The 15,246-nt window shown below is 61.0% G+C and overlaps 1 protein-coding gene across 1 annotated transcript; it reads right to left on the bottom strand.

Moving 5' to 3' along the window:
• Positions 1–547: 547 nt before the first annotated feature.
• LRRC24 (leucine rich repeat containing 24) lies at positions 548–5,478 on the bottom strand. Its single transcript, XM_032790986.2, has 4 exons — positions 5,367–5,478; positions 3,979–4,257; positions 3,018–3,186; positions 548–2,009 (listed from the first exon to the last, which is right to left on the bottom strand). The coding sequence occupies exons 1-4, from the start codon at positions 5,430–5,432 to the stop codon at positions 988–990; spliced, it is 1,536 nt and encodes a 511-aa protein (XP_032646877.2). The 5' UTR covers positions 5,433–5,478; the 3' UTR covers positions 548–987.
• Between the last annotated feature and the right edge of the window lie 9,768 nt (positions 5,479–15,246).

Below are 15,246 nucleotides of genomic sequence, written 5' to 3'. Positions count from 1 at the left end.
CCACATGAGCAGGGCTCCCAGGAGCCAGACGGTGGCAAGGACTCAACCCAGCCCGAGAGGGTTCTGAACCTCAGGCTCATGCCCAGCTCGGCTCTGGCCTCTCGGGACTTTGGTTTTCAAAGATCAGTTTGTCCCAGGGCACAGTCACGGTGGCTCAGCCTGGGCCCTGACCTTGGGCCAGAACAAGGAAGCTAGGAGAACCCCCAGCCGAGCTGGGGTTTGGGGGTATATGGGAGCAATAGGGGACACGGGAGGGCTCAGGTGGCCCAGGGAAGGGGATCTAAGCCCAGGAGGATGCCCCAGGGTTAGAATTAGCCAAGAGGCTCTGCCTAGGCCGGGTGGCTTGGAAGTGATGGGGATCTACTCCCTGCAGAGGGTAACAGAAAGGGCTGGGCCAGGTGCACCATCCCCCAGCTCTGGCTGTCATGCGCCTGTGGAAACCATCTGTCCTTCGGGCCTGAACGGACTGGAGCACATGTGGGTGCCCACAGAGCCAGGCTGCGTTTTGTAGGCCCTACAAATATGGCGCTTTTCATTTCTCCTGACAGTGACGCAATTTTATTTCTTTCGTTAAAAAACACCCCCTTTCCCAGCAATTCTTTCAGCTCCGAGAGACATTTCCCTCCCTTGGCCAGGCTGGCGATGCCTTGGGGGCCCTGGGTGGCTTCACAGTGTCTCTAGCCATGCAGGGGAGTCCGGGAGCAAATGGGGGTCACCCCACAGTGCAGGCATCTGGCTGGGCAGATGGCCTGTCTAACCCCGCCATCCCTGGGAACCAGCCATGCCCGGTGCTGCTGACGCCCAGGCAGCTTCCCCCAGGGCAGACCCGGCTCCCTCTCTATTAGCCCTAAATCACAGCGGGGCAAAGGCTATCCCAGCTACAGGGATGCAGGAGAATGGTCAGGGGTCACAGGCACACTGGAGTGGGGACGGGGGGGGTTCTGTCCCATTGCCCTGTCCTAACGTCCCCCATCTCCCCACGGTGCCTCAGCAATGGATCTCGTAGGCGATCTGTGGCTGGAACGCGAGTCCCTGATTGACAAACAGTTCGCTGGCCTCCCGCTCGCCCTCCTCCTCCCCCTCCAGGGTCTGTGTGGCCTGGTCCTGCAGTGGTTCTGGAAGCCCCGGGAAGGCCCCGACCAGCCCCTCAGGGTCCTTGTAGGTGGCAAAGAGCGGCTTGGTGCGGTCGATGACGAACATCTCATGGCCCCGCTCGTCGCGGTACTCCTCCAGCTGGGCGAAGGTGGTGGGCCCGTCCGAGTAGTCGTTGACATAGAGGATGTTCTCCTCCTTCTTGGCCTTTTTCCGCTTGCGGTGCTTCCTGTAGATCATGACGATGAGGAGCAGGGCGACGAGGGCCAGCAGCGAGATCCCCACAGCGATGGCAGTCTGCGTGGCCACGCTCAGGGCATTGAAGTCCATGCTCTCCATGTCGTAGAGGGGCTCCTGGCTGACGTCCACGGAGGCTGGGTAGGTGTGTGGCGGCAGCGGCGGCAGCTGCTGCTGGGAGAGGTTGACCATGAGGTGGAAGAGCACGCGGGCCGTGCCGCCCGGGTTGGAGGCCTCGCACGCATACTTGCCGGTGTGGGCCACCGTGATGTTGTTGAGGAAGAGCATCCCGCTCCCCGTGTCCGAGTCGAAGCGCTCCCTGCCGCCGCGCTCGCGCAGCTCCGCCCTTCTGCCCAGCGGCTTGGCGCTCGCCGTGACAGGCCCTGCCCGCACATGGGCCACCTTCCGCCAGCTCACCAGCGGCTGTGGGTAGCCGGAGGCCTGGCAGGAGACCCGCAGGTCGTCCCCGAGCCGGGCCGTCACCTCCAGTGGCTCCACCTGCACTACAGGCGGGATGCAGATCAGGCTGTTCCCAGAGACGTCCAGCAGGCTCTGGTAGGCCAAGCGGGGAGGCTCTGAGCACACAATCTTCTTGTCCAGCGAGCTGAGGAGACGCTGCCCTTCCTCCTTGATCCAGGTGCCGAGCCAGTGCAGGGCACAGTCACATCGCCAGGGGTTTTCTGCCAAGAGAAGCTGGGTCAGTCAGGACGGTGTCCAGCCACCTGACCCCCACCCCAAGCCAACGCAGGGGCCGGCTGATGAAGAGGCAGGTCCAGACGGAGCATCGGGCTGAAGGAAGCTGTCCTGGCAGCTCCAGGGAGCCGGGGTGGATAGCTCAGGGGAATGGACTGAAATTCAGTCAAAGGAAAGTCTGGCTGAAGCTGGGGGAGTTTCCTTGCAGGGAGAGCTCAGGGTGGTCCAGGAAGGGGGGCTCCTGGGCTGAGCACAGGTGAGGGGTGCGGAGGGGCGACCAATCTCCCACAAGGGCAGGCTTGTTATGCCTCGCTCCTCTCCAGCACGTCCTGCTCTGAGGGAACTTTGGCACCTCAGCCTCCACACCCCAGTGCTATCGTCCCCGCTGCACTGCCGGGGGGTGGGGGGGCAACACTCAGGGTCCCAAAGGGCACGTGTGCAGAGCTGGGAATCAAACCCAGGTCTCTCCACTCCCCGCCCTGGCTGCTAACTGCTAGATCCGCGGCCTCCCAGAGATGCCTGTCCGGTGGAGAGATGTTGAATGACACCATCGCTGGGAGAGTATCCTGGGGGACCAGTCAGCACCCTCTATCCCCTCTGGACAACAGAGGGCAACCCCATGGCAGCTAATTCCCCAGGCCTCACTGGCCGAACCAAGGCCCCATCTGCTGTGCCCGGGGGTGGGGGGGAGGGAAGAGGTCCCTTTCAGCAGCCTGCAGTCCCACTCCTGGCTCAGAGCCTTGGCTCTCTCTGTCAGCTCCCTGCTCTGCTTCGTGGCATCCAGGCCAGATCGCTGCGGGGGCCCCAACACCCTGAATGCTGGGTGGGGGGTCCAGCCAGGGTCAGGGCCTGGTCACAGATTATTATTGGACTTTCAGAGGGAGCCCCTGCTCCTGCCAAGCAACAAGACCAGCAGATTCCCCCCGCTCCCTGCCTGACCTGCAGGTGGCGCTGCAGCAGCCAGGAGCCCTGGCACAGGTGGGCTGGGCGGTTACCTGTCAGCCGCAGCACCTGCAGGCTGATGAGGGGGTGCAGGGCGGCATGGCTGATGGTGCGCAGGTTGTTTTTGCTGAGGTCAAGCAGGGCGAGGGAGGAGAGCCCCGCCAGCGCCTGCTCCTCCAGCGTCTCGATGCTGTTCTCCTGCAGGTGCAGCTCCTGCAGCCTCTGCAACGGAGCACAGGGAGAGACAGTCACCTGCAACGGCTGCTCGCTTGGCCGCTGACACCTGCCAGCAGACATGGCCAGACACGCCTGACATGCGCACACATGTGCAAACACACGCCTGCACCGGCAGGCACATGTCACTGTGCACACATCCACGCCCCGAGTCCCCCCACCAAACACCGCCATGTACACAGAGGCTGACGTACGCCTGCCGGTTCCCACACCGACTCTCATACACGTTCCCCCCACGCACACATCCAGAATGCCACAAGCCGCTGCCCTTCACGCTGTGAGCCACAAGAGACCCCCCAATTTCTCAGGGACCCTGGAGGCTCAGCTCTTTCCACGTACCACCCCCTGGGAGATGGGGGAACATGATTCCCGCATTACAGGGTGGAGGAATCCAGGCTTCCTGCCTCACACGCGTTTCTCAGGCCATTCCAGCCCCTCGTCTGTTGTGTTCGGTGGCTGGACAGGCGCGCGACCTGCAGCCAGCCGCAGGCTGAGTCCAGGCAGCAGGGTCTCCGCTTGGCATGGCAAGCGGCACTGACAAAACCCAGTGCAATCGCCTAGATACAAGCACGTCCATTGCATGTGGGCATGGGCAGGCTGGGCAGGGATTCCAGATGACCCCACCCTAGGGGCCCTGGCACTGCATGCAGCCCCCTTGGCAGTGCTGTTAGCACCACTCCAGGCTGCCCAGGCAAGCCAGGGCTCCCTCCCCTGGCCTCATCCCAGGAGCGGAGCACCTGTCTCCCCTGCCATCAGGGGACGCAGACAGCGCCCTCTCACCTGCAGGTCACAGAAGGTGAAGTCCAGCAGCTTGGTGATCTGGTTGCCAGCCAGGTAGAGGACACGCAGGTGCTCCAGGCCCTTAAAGATGCTGCTGTTGAGGAGGTGGATGCGGTTGCCGTTGAGGGCCAGCTCCAGCAGCTGCTGCTGGCTGCGGAAGGCGCCCGGCTCCAGCGCCGAGATGGTGTTGTTCTGCATGTAGAGGTACTGCAGGCCCCGCAGCGCCGCCAGGTCCTGCTGGTGGATCTGCGTGATGCTGTTATCCTGCAGGAAGACGGTCTGCGGAGGGGACACGGGGTGAGAGCAACACCCTGGCTCCACCCCCCGGGGGGGCACTGCCTTCCCCAGCCCCCCGCAACCTCCCTGCCCTATGGTGAGAAACAGATGCATCTCCCCCTGGAGTAACCCAGCACTGACAGACCCTCCCTCCCCCCCATGCCAGGCCTTGGCCAAGGGCTCTCACATACCAGTCCGGGCAGGGATAACACCCCAGTAGCTCTGTCACTAGGGCATCTGCTCCGGGGTCTGGTCCCAGTGCACATGGGGACATTCTAGCAGGGTTTACCCAGAATGCACTGAGGCTTAGCACAGCACTGGCCTTTCCTTCCTTTCTCCGTTAGGTGGCTGCAGGCTGGCGAGGGGCCTGCTGCCTGGTTCACCCAGCGGACGGGGTGAAGCTGTTACAGCCGATGGCCCCTTCTGACCCAGCCCCCGTGGAGTATACGCCAGGAGTTAGGTGCTCAGGGCACGACATTTTCCCCAGTCGTAAGGGCTGCAGCTAAGTCGAGTTAATTTTTACGTGTAGACCAGTCCTTGCTATGCACAACATCACTATAATCCAGCCTCTCCTCTCCATCCATCCCACTCAAATCTCGCTCCGGCTCTCAACCTCTCCATCAGGCACCATCCTTCTCTCTGGCCCTGACAAACGCAATCTTCCCCGCTCCTCACCATTCTGCAGCAAAGACCGTTCTCCCAGCTGGCCCCTTTGACCACATTGCCCCCTCTCTTTAGATCCCTCCCCCGGCTCCCCCTTCTCTAGCGCATTCAACACAAGCGACTGTCTTCGGCCGGGGGTGTGGTGAGACAACTTCCTGCCATGAACCAGTATCGTATCCTTGTTCTCCCCCACTTGTAGCCAGCTGTTGTCTCTTGCCCTGTACTTAACCTCGGCAGGGACTTTTTATTCTGTCTGTACAGCACCTAGCGCTACCATAATAATAATAATGGCCACCTGGGTTCTATCCCTGACCTTGGGCTGGTCCTGCCCCATGGCTCAGTTTCCCTCTCTGTAGAAGGGGATAATGACCCTTCCCCCCCAACCCCCGGGTGCCTGCTGGATGGATGCCAACATGAAACTGAGTGGGCCTGGGGGTGCCCAGCCATACCTGGGTGGAGGGGTGGATGCTGGCCGGGATCTCCTTAAGGCCCAGGGAGCCGCACTCCACGGTCATGCTGTAGCAGCGGCAAGTGGCAGGGCAGCCATTGGCCCTAAGCGCCAGCAGGCCCAGGAGGAGGAGGAGGGGAGAGACAAGCAGGGCCATTTTAAACCAGCTGGCAAAGAGACAGAGAGCAGGGGCTGAATATTACCAACACAGAACGGATCCACTGCCCCAAACCCCACCATCCCTGCGGAACTGGGACTAGAACCAGGTTTCCTGGCTCCAAACAGCGCGCTTGCCCACTGAGCCAGGGGAGGTCTTGGCCCAGCCCCAGCGGTAGGTCCCTACTCCTGGACACAGGTCCAGCCACCAGGAGGCGATACTCACGTGTGAGTCCTACTCATCCATCCCCAACCCAGACTGGGCTCCTACAGCCCAGAACTACCCTCACCCCGGGGAGAGGGCCCACAGCTGAGGTCTACGATGTGGTGACTGCATGGAAGGGCTGGTTAGAGGCAGGAGAATGGCCCGGAGCAGCCCCCACAATGGGGAAGGATCGGCTGGAGGGGGCCGTCCATGGAGCGAGGAACACGGACTCTGAATGGCAGGGAAAACGGGGGAGCTGGCTCCCAAGGGACACGCGGCAGATGCTTTGAGCTGGGTGGGCCAGAGGCTGGACAGGAGGGCACAGCCCTGCACCAGAGCCTGGGTACGACCAGCTCAGGCCTTTCCAGCTACACCATCAAGATTTGGTCACTGCTCAGTGGGGCTTATAGGGCTGGAAGCTCCGTCTGACCCAGCCCAGCTCCATCCCTGAGTGCCAATCGCCCCCCACCCCCAGCCTTCCCTCCCTGCACCAGCCCCTCATCCAAGCTCCTTCTCCATCCCTGAGTGCCAAGCCCCCCCAGCCTTCCCTCCCTGCCCCAGCCCCTCAAACTAGCTCCTCTTCCATCCCTGAGTGCCAATCACCCCCCACCCCCAGCCTTCCCTCCCTGCACCAGCCCCTCATCCCAGCTCCTTCTCCGTCCCTCAGTGCCAAGCCCCCTCCAGCTTTCTCTTCCTGTCCCAGCCCCCCATTCCAGCTCCTTCTCCATCCCTGAGCGCCAATCCTCCCCAGCCTTCCCTCCCTGCCCCCAGCCCCTCATCCCAGCTCCTTCTCTGTCCCTGAGCACCAACTCCCCCCTCAGCCTTCCCTCCCTGCCCTCAGCCCCTCATCCCAGCTCCTTCTCTGTCCCTGAGTGCCAGTCCCCCCCAGCCTTCCCTCCCTGCCCTCAGCCCCCCATTCCAGCTCCTCTGTCCCTGAGCACCAATTCCCCTCCCCAGCCTTCCTTCCCTGCACCAGCCCCTCATCCCAGCTCCTTCTCTGTCCGTGAGGGCCAGTCCCCCCCAGCCTTCCCTACCTGCCCCAGCCCCCTATTCCAGCTCCTTCAGTCCCTGCTCTGCAGCCAAGTTGCCAGTTCACCGTCCTGGCCTGCACCCACTGATGCCAAGCAGAGTTTGCCAAGTGACTCCCATGGCAGCAGGATCGGGCCCTCTGCTTCACAGCCCCACGAGGCCAGGCTGACAGCCCTAAGCCCAATGGCCTGGGGCGTCTCACAAGGGGCAGAGCAAAGGGGCTCACCCTCCGGGTCCTATTCAGTCCCTGGCCTCCTGGCAGAGGCTGCAGCAAGCGCTGGTGGCAGTGTCATCTCTGGCCCCCTGCCCTGGCGAAGGCAGGACTGAGACCCAGTGAACTCATCACACCAGCTGCCAGGCAGGAATGGGGAGGACTGGGGGGGTGTCGCCTTGTCCTGGAACCAGTTGCCCCCCAGAACACCCCTGCTCCCCCTCCCCAAGGAGCAACAAGGCATTGGCTAGTGGGAGCTCCCGCTGCTCAGGGGCCTGCCCTGGGCTCCCTGTGGGGAAGGAGCGGTCAGCCTGGCTGAGGCTCAGTGGGGAAGGCCCCTCTCTGGCTGCACCTAATGCAGGGCAAATGCCAGGCGGAGCTGTGTCTGGCAGCCTGGAGGAGGTGCTCTAGGCAGCCGGCTGGGACAAGGTGTGTGGGGGGGTGAGTGATGGGGGAGCAGTGACACCACATTCCCCGGAGTGTTGTGTTAAAGGGACATAGCACTTATTACACAAAGCGGCGGAGGGGGGGGGGTGTCATGCCATGCCAACATGAAACTGAGTGCCATCTCCTGTGTGCACACCTAAGGCCCCAGTGAGCTGGGGCTAGGCTGGCCAAGTGCAGGGCTTTTGGCACAGGTGCAGCGAAGCTGCTGGCTTATGGCACCCCATGCCAGCCCCAAACTTTGCAAGCAGGCAGGAGAGAGACGCTCCAATGGCTTGGGCGCTGGCCTCCTGTGACGCACTAGGGAGCAGGGCAGATTGACTTGGGAATGTTGCTGGGCAGATACATGGAGATGGCGGGCTTCCCTTGAAGGCAGATCCCTGAGCCCTAACCTGAGCTGAGAGGGGGGTTGGGAGAAGTGACACCCTGTGGACAAAGGAGAGGAGGAGCTGAGGGGACTGAGCTGCTGGAGGAGGTTTTAGTTTCAGTTTTGTGCTGGGTGGTGGAACGCAGGGAACCCCAAGCTGGGGTCTAAGCTCCCTGCCCGCCAAGGACTTGGCTGAGGGGTCCTGGTTGCACCTACAAGCTCTGTTTTAGACAACACTCCCACTGTCCAATAAACCTTCCATTTCACTGGCTGGTTGAGAGTCACGGTGAATCCCAGGAAGAGGGTTGCAGGGTCCTGACTCCTCCACACTCTGTGACACCTCCAGAGCAGAAGCTCCCCATCTCTGATCCCCCTGGTGCCTGGGACATACCCCCAGAGCTCTGTCTGCTGGGGATTCGCAAGCTACTTTCACTAATTTGTCATTGTCTGGGGAGACCCAATTTCCAGTTCCACAGCCGCTAGCAGAACAAGAGTGGGCCCTCGTCCCAAAAAGTAGCAATGGGAGGGAGGGTCCCCTGCCCCTCTGGAACAGCCAGGGGACCAGGAGAGCTGCCTTGGAGAACACTGCCTAGAATGGTGTCCAGGAGCCCCAGGACTGGGCCACCACTGGCCATTTGTCCCCTGCCCCCTTCAGACTCTGACACCCAAAAACTTCCCCCGGGGCATCCCCTTAACTAGGCCCAGCTCCTGTTGGGCTGGCTCTGGGATAGCCCGGTGCTATCCCAGAGCCAGCCCAACAGGAGTAGTGAGGGGGTCTCCTTTGCCCATGTGCTTTGGGGCACAGCTTCGCCCCACAGCTGAGGGGGCAGTGGCAGGATGAGGTCCCTGGGCTGGACATGGGCAGCCGTGGTCACGAGGAGACAGGGCAGCAGGAGAAGCTCCCAGGCAGCGAGGTCTTTTCTGCTACGACAAGGGTGGGAGACCTGCTTGGCCCGCCGGACCCCAGGCTCAGGCCCAGCCACTCTGCATGGCAGAGCCAGGCCAGAGACAATGGCCCACTCACCAGTTCACTGGGGTCCTTGTGCCACCGTCCCCACCCCAAAACAGGCAGAGACAGCTCAGCACCTCCTGAACCCATTAGAGGCTTTGGCTCCCATCTGCAGCAATCAAGCAAAGCCCCGAATGCCAGTGCCACCCCCCCAGGAGGGCTCACGCCAGGGCAGGCCCACCCTTCTCCCTAGTCCCCCAATAACCCCTACCCCAGCCCCAGCCCAGGGGATGGAGAGGCGATTGCTCACTGCTGACAGGTGCTGGGCTGGCCCTTGCCACCAAAGACCTTTGCAGCAATGCAGCAGGGGTGGGGGCTGTGCGAGCTGCTGCCCCTGGGCTGGAAGGGCTTGCCCCGGCCCGTTCTGTCCTCGCCTTTTTTTCTGCCAAGATTCTCCGTCCCTGTGCTGACCCTGCCAATGGGAGGACACGTCCCCAGACCATGGCTCACTCAGCAGCCTTCAGATGGTGAGGACTTCCCAGGCACTGGATCCTGTGACCCGGACGGAAGCAGGGTGCTGAGTCCTGCACTAACCCCCAAGCCTGGCTCCCCTCCTGTCCTGACACACGGCCTCGTGGGCACAGCCCCGGGAAGACTCAGGAGAGCCAGGTTCAACTCCAGACTTTGCCACAGACTCCCTGCATGACCCTGGGAGAGTCACTTACTGTGTGCAGCGGTGTAAACAAAGGGGAACCCTCCTCACCTCCCTGGGAGGATGAATCCATGCAGGGCGGAGCAAGGGGCCATGGAAGTGCCTAGAAGTAAGCTTTTATTGCACCAACCAGTGTCCTGGGCCCGTCACAGAGAGCGCCCTGCCCACCCCAGATACACCAACCCTCCAGGCGGCCCAAGCACACACGCTGGGTATTCTCACAGGCCCTGTTCATGGTCCATCCTGCTACAGATTCAGTTCCCGCTGGTTACTGTTTGCCATGGCTCGTGTCAAGGACTTGGGAGACCTGTGTGATGGAGTAGGGGCTGTCTGTGTGGGGAATGGGAGAGCAGGGGAGGACTTTAGAGGATGGATGATACCGGAGCCTGTAACCTGAGCTAGGTAAGGGGGGGAAAGGTCAACACCTTTGCCTGGGAAGGGGGACAAAGGAAGGGGCTGGCAGGAGGGAAGTAGTTTTCAGTTTGGGTTTGGGGCTGTGTGGGCGGAATTCAGGGTATCCTAGCTAGGATCCAAGCACCCTGAACCCCCAGGAGGACTCAGTGGAGGGGTCCTGACTGTGCCTGCAAGCTCTGCTGTAACCGGTGTTCCTGTTGTCCAATAAACCTTCTGTTTTACTGGCTGGCTAAAAGTCACTGCAGGGCCCAGGGCCGGACTCCCCCACACTCTGTGACAACCGGTAACATGCCAATGGGCAGCACAGGCTGGAGTGAACTCCTGGGTCGGTGTGTGTGCGCAGCAGAGAGCCCCCTTTATTCCCATTTCAGCCCAGTCCCATCTCCTGCATGCACACCTAAGGCCCCAGTGAGCTGGGGCCAGGCTGACCAAGTGCAGGGCTTTTGGCACAGCTGCAGCCATTCTCAGGGCAGTGAAGCTGCTGGCTTATCCCAGTCAGGTCTCTGCCTGACTGTTCCCCTCCCCCAGCCATTCTCAGGGGAAGCATCCAGCACAGCAGGGCAGGAGCCCTGGCCAATTTGCTGATCCCTGCCCAATGCTGTCACCAGAGCAATGAGGCTGAATCCAGAAGTCAATATTCCCACGCTGAGTATTGGCTAATAGATTCTTGTTTTCAACACCCCATGCACCGCCTGCTAATACAGAGACACCCCAAGCTGGGCACCAAATCCAACCTGCTGCAGAGCCATCCAACTGCTGGCTACACCCTGCAGGCCCCAAGCTCTGTGTGTGCTGTTCCTAAGCTGGACCCAACTCGATTGAAGACTGACTCACAGAATATCAGGGTGGAAAGGGACCTCAGGAGGTATCTAGTCCAAACCCCTGCCCAAAGCAGGACCAATCCCCAGATTTTTACCCTCGTTCCCTAAATGACCCCCTCAAGGACTGAACTCACAACACTGGGTTTAGCAGGCCAGTGCTCAAACCACTAAGCTATCCCTCCTCCTGGAAGGCTAGGCCACACTGGGAACCATGCTCCGTGCCCACTGCCCCGCTATACACAGCTCAGAGCAGTGCAGCCCCCTCTCTGGAACCATCCCAGAAGCACCGACTGGACGGGTGCCAGAGCTGATGGTGCCCAGGGCAGGCTGGCAGGGATCTAAAATGAACCAGCACAGCAGGTGGCCAGCTGAGACTACAGTTCCCGGCATGCACTGCCGCTAGCCCCTGTAGTCCCAGCAGGCTGCACCTCCCCTATTAAAGGCCAGGGCAGGTGCCACCTGCTGTTTTATGCCATTTAAAGGGCAGGCATCATTTGGGCCAAGGAGGGGATCCTGTCTGCCTGGCCCCAGAGTGCCTTCATCCAGAGCTCATGCTCGCTCCAGCGCTTCGCTAATTGCCTTCCAGTCCCTTTAAGGCATAACAAGCAGAAAGCACGCTCGACTTGATTAAAATTTCATCCGGAGCCCATGGCAGCCGAGAGGGCGAGTGAGCAGCCATCCATCTGCTTACCAAAGGAGGCACTAAGCCTCCAAGCTGCTGAAGTCTTGCAGGCCCGGATAGCTGCTTGCAATGCCCAGCTTGGGATGAGCCTGCTTCTGCGCTGGGAGCATCTGTCCAACCCAGAGCCGGTGAGGAGGGGAGCCCAGTTCCCGCTGCATGGTAGGCAGCCGATGAAGTGACCCATGCAGACAGGCTGCAGGGGGTGATGGATGCAGGTGCTGGCTGGAGCCATGCAGCGGAGAGTGTGGGGGGGGTGGAGTTTGGGGATGTTAACCCCCCCCACCCACTGTGCCATCCAGCCCTGCTCAGAGGAGAGGGTAAATCGCCAGCAGCCCATGGCACCTCATCTGCATTCACGCTCCCCACACTACTACCCCAGGAAGCAGCACCAGGGCTGACAGTGCCAGAAAACATTAGAAATGAGGCCCCAGCGCAGACACTGCCCTGTCTCTCTGCAGCTCAGATCCCATCTCCTCATCCACCTCCAGCCTGAGCCCACTCCTGCCCCTTTCACAGGGAGCCAGCGATGATCCCATGTCACAGTACCTGCTGGGAGAAGGTGCCTTGGCCTGCTTTTCCGAGGCTCTGCAAGCAGAGACCTTTGGGCTCCCACCACTTCGTTCCTCCCAGCTGCCAGGCAGGCATGGCCCTGGCCAAGAGCTGAGAGCAGCAGCACTACGTCATCACACAGCTGGGCTGCATCTTGTATGGAGTGCTGGCCTCACTGCCCAGGCCCAGGAGCCAACAGGCCTGGGGTTCAGCTGTGCCCGGTGCACTGGCCTATGGGAGTGCCCAGCACTACCCAAGCAATGGGGCAGAGAGGCTCAGGGCTGCTCGCCCCATAGGAGCAGTCGGAGCTCACTGGCTGAGTGGAACGGGGCTGGGTATGGCAAGGGACAGAGCCCCGCAGGAGGCAGAGGAACCAGTCACGAGGCGACACGACAAGGGGGTTTAACGAGAGGACAAGAATGAAATGGAGCAAAGGGAAAGTGGAGGCTGAGTAGCGGGAAAGCAGGTGAGCAGGAGACGTCCTGGGCTGTGCAGCCGTCTCCCACTGGGAGCCCCATTGCCTGGGTGACTCACAGCTACGCTGGGCAGATGGCAGGGAGCGATTCTGCACTGGCTCCTAGGGAGCAGACCAGGGTGGGGGGCCCCAAATTGCTTTTCCAATGCACTGAGCTGGGATTCAGGAGACCTGGAGTCGATTCCTGCCTCTGCCACTGACTTCCCGTGTGAGGGCACATCACTTATGCTCTGCACCTCAGCTCCCCCCTATCTGAACGGGGGAGAATAAACCCTTCCATTAGCCCATGAGCTCTTCAGGGCAGGGACTGTCTCGCTGCATCCACATTGGTCCAACCCAAATAAAATAAACAATAGCCCAGCTGAGTGTCGGTCCCCACCCCACTCCCGGCCGCCGGAGGAGCTGGCCCCCATCACAAACCCCCAGCAATTGAGGAAAAGCCCCTAAAACAGCCACTAGAAACTGACAGGGATCAGACAGCGCATTCCCGCGTGGGCACGATCTACCTCGGAGCTCATCGCTCATCCCGGGCGGATACCTTGACTCCAAGCCCCCTGGGGGCAGGGCCAACAACCCCACTCAGCCCTGAAACGCTCAGGAGGCCAGAGCAGACGAGCCACTGAGGAGAGCAAATCAAAGGCAACAAGCCAGACGCTCCAGCTCCCTGCGTGGAAGGGGCGAGCTGGCAGCTGCTCCCCGCAGTGACGGGTGCAGCTACGGCAGGACTTGGTGCCCACGGACAGGGAGGCACGCGGTCCAGACAGGAGCATCCACGTAGGCAGCAGGCTACGGGCAAGCTCAAGACCCAAACACCAACTGCTCCAGCGACCAAGGGAGAGACTCCCCCACGGGACCAGGAATCAGAAACGATATCCCACAAAGAGGCGAGGAAGAGAGACTGTGCCTGGCTCTGGGGTCCCGGCCTCTAGCCCACTACTAGCCCAGTGGGCAAAGGCTGCACCAGCCTGGCGTTGTCTCTTCCCCATGGAGCAGCACCAGCCAAAGAGATCCCCCCCCCCAACACACAGACTTGGAGTGGGGGTGCTTGTTGATGTGACAGCTGGGTGGCTGGGGGGGGGGGTTGATGACATGACACAGGGCAGCAGGGAGAGTAGGGGGCTGTTCGTAGCATTACACCCGGGCAGCTGGGGGGTTGATGGCACGATGCCTGGGTGGCTGGGAGGAGCCGTGCTGATAACATGACACCTGGGCAGCTGGGGCGGGGAGTTGTGGGCCATGGACGGCTGACAGCTGGGGGGCAGGGGATTGGCAGGCATGACTCCCAGGCAGCTCCGCTGCAGGGGCATCACAGGGGGTTGCTATCAGCTTAGGCCTCTTTACAGCAGGTTTCATGGCGTATTTAAAGAGCTCCAAATAATTCCAAAGCTGCTTACAGGGCACGGGATTTGGGACTCAGGATTCTCTGGGGCGGGATTAGCCACGGGCTGGGGGAGGGGACTGGCAGGGCTTGTTGGGCTGCAACTGGGGCTGATCCCAATGGGGAGACCCTGGGCACAGAAAGAGAAGGGACATGCCCAGGGTCTCACTGATAAAGTCGGGGCAGAGCCGGGAATAGACTCTAGGTGTCCTGACTCCTGACTCCCAGCTCCCTCCTGCTCGAAGCACAGAAGCAGCCAGCCTCAGTCGCGGCGAGACCCTCCGGGGCCAGCACTGACGCTCTAACACAGAGAGACTGGCCATTTCTCCCAGCCCGCCCATACGCAGCCCATCCCATGGCCAGGAGAACTGATACCAGCTGCCACCTTGTCTCCAGGCACATCAGCAGCGGCATTACCCACTCCACGTGTTCAAAAACCAGCAGTTTGCCCCAGAAGGTCACAAGGCTGGCTCAAAAGCCAAGAGATTTTAAATAATTATAAGATGCAGGCTCTTGTCATTCACCTGCTGGATTGAGCTTTTGGGGGTGCAGGGGACACATTTTGGGGCTTTTCACCAGGGCCAGAAGACCAGAGATTCTCCCCTATTCATCTGCCTTCAGCAACAGAAAAACCCCCTATCACAAGGGCTGCAGAGTGTGTGTGTCTGTCACACTCTCTCTCTCTCCCCCCCCCCCATCTGTCCGTCCGGGGGATTGGCACTCATGCACTGGGGAGTGCACACTGGCGCATAGAAATGAGTGCTGTGGCGTGTGATGGATGCTGGGTGCGTGCGAGTGACTGTTTTGGCCTGCACTGGCGTGCCCCATGGTGCTTACATTTGAACACGCGTGTTTGCAGGTGCGTATGAGCAGCAGAGGTGAGCAGGGTGTCCTTTGATAGGGGGCATACGTTTGGGCACGAGTGCATGTTTTAGCATGGAGCTGTCTTCTGTGCTGTAGGCGAGAGCCCGTGTTGATGGGCCCGCGTGTGCTTGGGCATGGGCGTGCTTGCTGGAGCGTGAACGTGCACGTGGGTGCATGGGAGAGCGTTGTGTGCCCACTCCCCAGAGCAAGGCCCTGCCTCTCTCATGTCAGAGCAGAGGCGATGCATCTGCTTTCATGGATCTGCGCTGCAGGAGCCTGCCGGCTGCAGGGCCCTGCTCCACAGCAAAACATTGGCTCTGACAAGAAGCAGGCAGTTAGCTTGGAGCAGCCTGAGTGGCTCCTGGGAGTTTCCGATCAGCTTCTCTGTCTGACCTGCCTTGTCTGCCGGCAGCATGCTAGCTCTGCACGCCAGGACGTATGAACTCGCAGCAGGTCGCTCACAAGCAAAGCTTTGGGCGAGAAGAGCAGAGTCTGCTAGCCAGGCCGGGCAGGCCCAGGTTATCTGTGTGGTTATTTAGCCGCCTCGGCTGGACATTACTGAGGTTCTGGGCTGTAGCAGGACGGGGCTGTCACAGCTTCTGTCCCATGTTTGCTTTGGAAGGGA

Source organism: Chelonoidis abingdonii, chromosome 2, assembly GCF_003597395.2.
Source record: "Chelonoidis abingdonii isolate Lonesome George chromosome 2, CheloAbing_2.0, whole genome shotgun sequence".
Taxonomy (NCBI): Eukaryota; Metazoa; Chordata; order Testudines; family Testudinidae; genus Chelonoidis; species Chelonoidis abingdonii.
Note: the sequence above shows the minus strand (reverse complement) of the source record. Positions and strands in the feature narration are given on the sequence as shown.